At 33.7% G+C, this 4258-nt stretch overlaps 1 protein-coding gene across 1 annotated transcript; it reads right to left on the bottom strand.

The window, feature by feature from the left end:
- Positions 1–1235: 1235 nt before the first annotated feature.
- Positions 1236–1922, bottom strand: LOC141487913 (olfactory receptor 8B3-like). Its single transcript, XM_074187500.1, has one exon. It carries the CDS (start codon positions 1920–1922, stop codon positions 1236–1238), a length of 687 nt encoding a protein of 228 aa, XP_074043601.1.
- Positions 1923–4258: the final 2336 nt, after the last annotated feature.

Here is a 4258-nt window from a genome sequence, read left to right as displayed (position 1 = left end):
AACTTGATCTCTTCCCACCCTTTCAATTATATTCTGATAATTAATGCTAAATGACATAAAAAGGAAAATGTCTTCCAATCCTGCGCATTTAGTCAGCTTGAGAAGGGAAAGGAACTTCCCTTAAGAAAGGTATTTAAGTCAATTTTCTTGCACCAATCTCTCACATACTATAACTTATATGAATCATTATTTCTAGAAATCTTTTTCAGAAAATAAAAATATTTCCTTCAAAACTGGTATCCTTTAGTTATGCATTTCTCACCATTTCCTATTTACAGACTTCCATTTATACTATTCTAGGAATGCTTAAATAATGTTCTGATCAGACCAATTGCACATCTAATGTAAGATTCAGAAAAGTCTATTTCCCTTTCAAGTAGAAGCAATCATGATTGCAAGCATAAGGGACTGTGTCTGGGAAGAATTGAAAGGAAATTATTTTGGGACTTGATAATGAGGATAAATTGTGTATGTACCCTTATTCAATTTTTATAAATATTTTAAGGGAAAAAAACAAAAGTGTAATAAAAATAAGGTCTCTAAAGTCAATTATGTTTGATTTTGTTAGAGTGTAATGGGAATGTTTCATGTTGACACAATTTATACACATTATCATTATTTTCATGCGACTCCCTTTATGTATTGCTTTCCTGAAACATTGATCATTAGCAATGGATAGAGAATGAAAGGTCTACAACAATTAAGATAAAATTTATTGAATGATGCCATGGGGTATTTGTTCACAGATTAGTATCACAGAAAGTCATAGATGAAAGATTTATAGAAATAAAAAGCTATAATAAAGCAACATTGTCCAAAAGCCTCCAAGTTTATAAATGAAAAAAAAATAAGTCCACAAAGTTTAAGAGACAGAGAAGGAATATTCAAGATTAAAACCCTGATGATCTTACCCTAAAGCCAGAACACCTTCCTTGGCATGGTTAAACTAAAGGAAAATAACCTCTATTGATAGAATATTGAGCAATAGACAAGAGGGGGGGGAAGAACTTGGGTAAAGATTTCCTAGTGAGATCATTTGAATTAATCATGACCAAACAAAAATCTTAGACCCTTGTATTCAACTCATATTTTGAAAATTCTTTTCCTTTCCTGGAAAATATTCCTTTCCTTAAAGTCTTCCCCAAGGCAATCTGAATATCTTTATTCCTCAGACTATAAATGAGAGGGTTTAGCATAGGCACCCCATTTGTGTAAAAGACTGAAGCTACTTTACCTTAGTTCACAGACCCTGATGAAGAGGGTTTGAGATACATGAATGCACCTGATCCAAAGAAAAGAGCAACAGCAATTATGTGGGAGCTGCAGGTGCTGAAGGCTTTGGACCTTCCTTCAGTGGAGTTGATTCTCAGGATACTGGAGAGGATAAGAGAATAAGAGGTGAAGATGGTGACAAAAGGCACCAAGATATTAATGCTCCCAACAATGAAAACCACCAACTCATGGACATAGGTGCTAATACAAGAGAGCTGGTTTATGATGTTGGCATCACAGAAGGACAGTCTCAGCATACATCCAGTGTGGGTCATGGAACCAGCAAACCCCATTACATATGCCCCACTCAAAAGCCATGAACAGACTTGATTGGACATAGTAACATTATACAGCAATGGATTACAGATAGCAACATAACGATCATAAGCCATTATTGTAAATACATAGGACTCAGAAATACCAAAGAAACAGAAGAAAAATAACTGATACATGCATTCTGAATAAGAGATGAAGCTCTTCTTTACAATAAAATTCATCAACATTTTAGGAGTAAAGACAGAGGTGTAGCAGAGGTCTATGAAAGATAAGTTGAAGATAAAATAGTACATAGGAGTGTGAAGTTGAGAATTCATCCTGATTAAAATGATCAGTCCCAGGTTTCCCACTAGAGTAATTACATAAGTCCCCATGAAAAGTAAAAATAGAGGGATCTGGAGCTCCGGTTTATCTCTTAAATCTGAAAGGATGAACTCAGTCACTGAAGAGGCATTTTCTAAAGGCAGTCTGTTCTTGAGGGATCTATGAAGAAAGGGAAAAAGTCACACTATAGAAGCAAGAGAAGTTCAGAAAGTCCTCTTCCCCAATTATGAAAAAGGAGTAGTTATAGAAGTCTCTGGAAACCATCATCACCTTGCCATGCAGATCCCCACTCTTTCCAAAAGACCTATATATGAGTAACTATTGAAGGCTGAGGACAAGATAGTTTATGGAATCCTCAAATCTCGTGGTTGGCAAAGAAGGGAGGACAAAATACAAGTAGGAATAAAAAGTTAATATACTACATACTCACCTTTCTCCTGCCTAGAGACTTCAGGGTTAGTCTTTTCTGGTTCTGAACCCCTAGGTCTTGAAGAAAAATTTATTGATAAGAGATAATCAGAGATTCTCCCTCTTCTATTCCCTTTTCTACTGAGGTAATCAGAGCATAAACCTCAGTCTAAAGAATGAATTGAGAGGTGGTTTGAGTGATAAAGATCACAGATTATGATTGTGACTTAACCTGGAGTGCTCCAGCTTTAGGGGAGGAAGTAGTGTCTAGAGATGTCACCATATTCAACAGAAGATAGGAAACTGAAGCTTTTATTCTAGGTGCTAAATTCTTGTGGACTATATTGGAAATGCAGAGAGGATTCAACTGGTTCTCTCCCTGGGATTGGATTCTTCAGGGAACAGTAATTATAATGATTGTGTTGATTCATTGTAACACAGAACATTTTATTTTCCTCCTAAGGGATTCAATTTTCTACTGCTTAACATTCACACAAGAGACTTCCTCCATTTTCTTTTACCCTTGATTCTGAGAATTTCTCTCTTGAACAATGTTTTATGCAGTTTTCATCTCTAGGACTTTCCTACATGATTGAGAAAATAAAGGGAAAGTATGAAATCAGCAAGTTACAGTCCTGTACTGAGCTCTCAAAAGGATATATAGGGACATGAGCAATCTATATTCTTCTGGTAACATGAAGTCAAGATAGTTAAACTGAGTTATAATATTGGAGTTCAGAGAAAAATATCTCTTAAATTGGGTAATACTAAAGCTAGGCTGCCCCCTTTTACATTTTTCATTAACTCCATTAACATTCATAAGATAATCCATATGAATTTAGTTTCTATTTTTCTAATTCACTTATTTTTGGAAATTTGGTGTGGCATTAACTAAGTAATTTAATTTAGGTAGAATGGTCATTTTTATTATTTTAGCTTGGTCTAATCATGAGCAATTGATCTTTGTCCATTTACTTAGATCTGATTTTATTTGTGTGAAGTGTTCTATAATTGTTTTCATAAAGTTTCTGAGTTTGCCTTAGCAAGTAGACTCCCAAGTATTTTATATTGTCTGAAGTTATTTTAAATGGTATTTCTCTTTCAATTTCTTGCTAGTGTATCTTGTTAGTAACATATAGAAATGCTGAGGATTTTTGTCTCATTGTTTTATATCCTGCAACTTTGTTAAAGTCTCAAATTCTTTCCAGTAGTTTTTAAGATGATTTTCTAAGGGTCTCTGGGTATACCATCATATCATCAGCAAAGAGTGAGAGTTTTGTTTTTTGCATTAACTATTCTAATTTCTTCAATTTCTTCTTTTCTTTTTTGCTAAAGCAAATATTTACAATATAATATTAAATAATAGTGGTGATAACAGGCATTTTTGTTCTGATCTTATTGGGAATGTGTCCATTATATATCTTGCTTGTTGATGGTTTCACATAGATACCATTTATCATTTTAAGGAACAATCCATTTATTGTATTTATTCTCTTTTGTTTTTAGTAGTAATGATGGTTGCATTTTGTTAAAAGCTTTGTCAGCTTGTATTGAGATAAACATATGATTTGTGTTAGATTTGTTATTGATACAGTCAAATATTCTGGCAGTTTTCCTAATATTGAACCAATCCTACATTCCTGATATAAACCCTGTTTGGTCATACTATATTCCTCTAGAGATAACTTGCTGTAATCACTTTGCTAATATTTTATTTAAAATTTTTGCATGCATATTAATTAGGGAAATTGGTCTATAGTTTTCTTTCTCTGTTTTGATTCTTCCTGGTTTAGGTATCAGTACCGTACTGATGTCATTAAAGGAAGTAGGCACAGTTCTGTCTTCACCTAATTTTCCAAAGTTAATTTAGAATTGAAACCAATTGAAATTTGAATGTTTGATAGACTTCACTTGTGAATCCATCTCAGCCTGTATATTTTTTCTTAAGTAGTTCCCTGATGGCTTGTTAAATTTCTTT

The sequence above is a fragment of the Macrotis lagotis genome, chromosome 1 (assembly GCF_037893015.1).
Source record: "Macrotis lagotis isolate mMagLag1 chromosome 1, bilby.v1.9.chrom.fasta, whole genome shotgun sequence".
In the NCBI taxonomy this organism is placed as follows: Eukaryota; Metazoa; Chordata; class Mammalia; order Peramelemorphia; family Peramelidae; genus Macrotis; species Macrotis lagotis.
The sequence above is the reverse complement of the archived record's forward strand: the minus strand, read 5'-3'. Positions and strand labels throughout refer to the sequence as shown.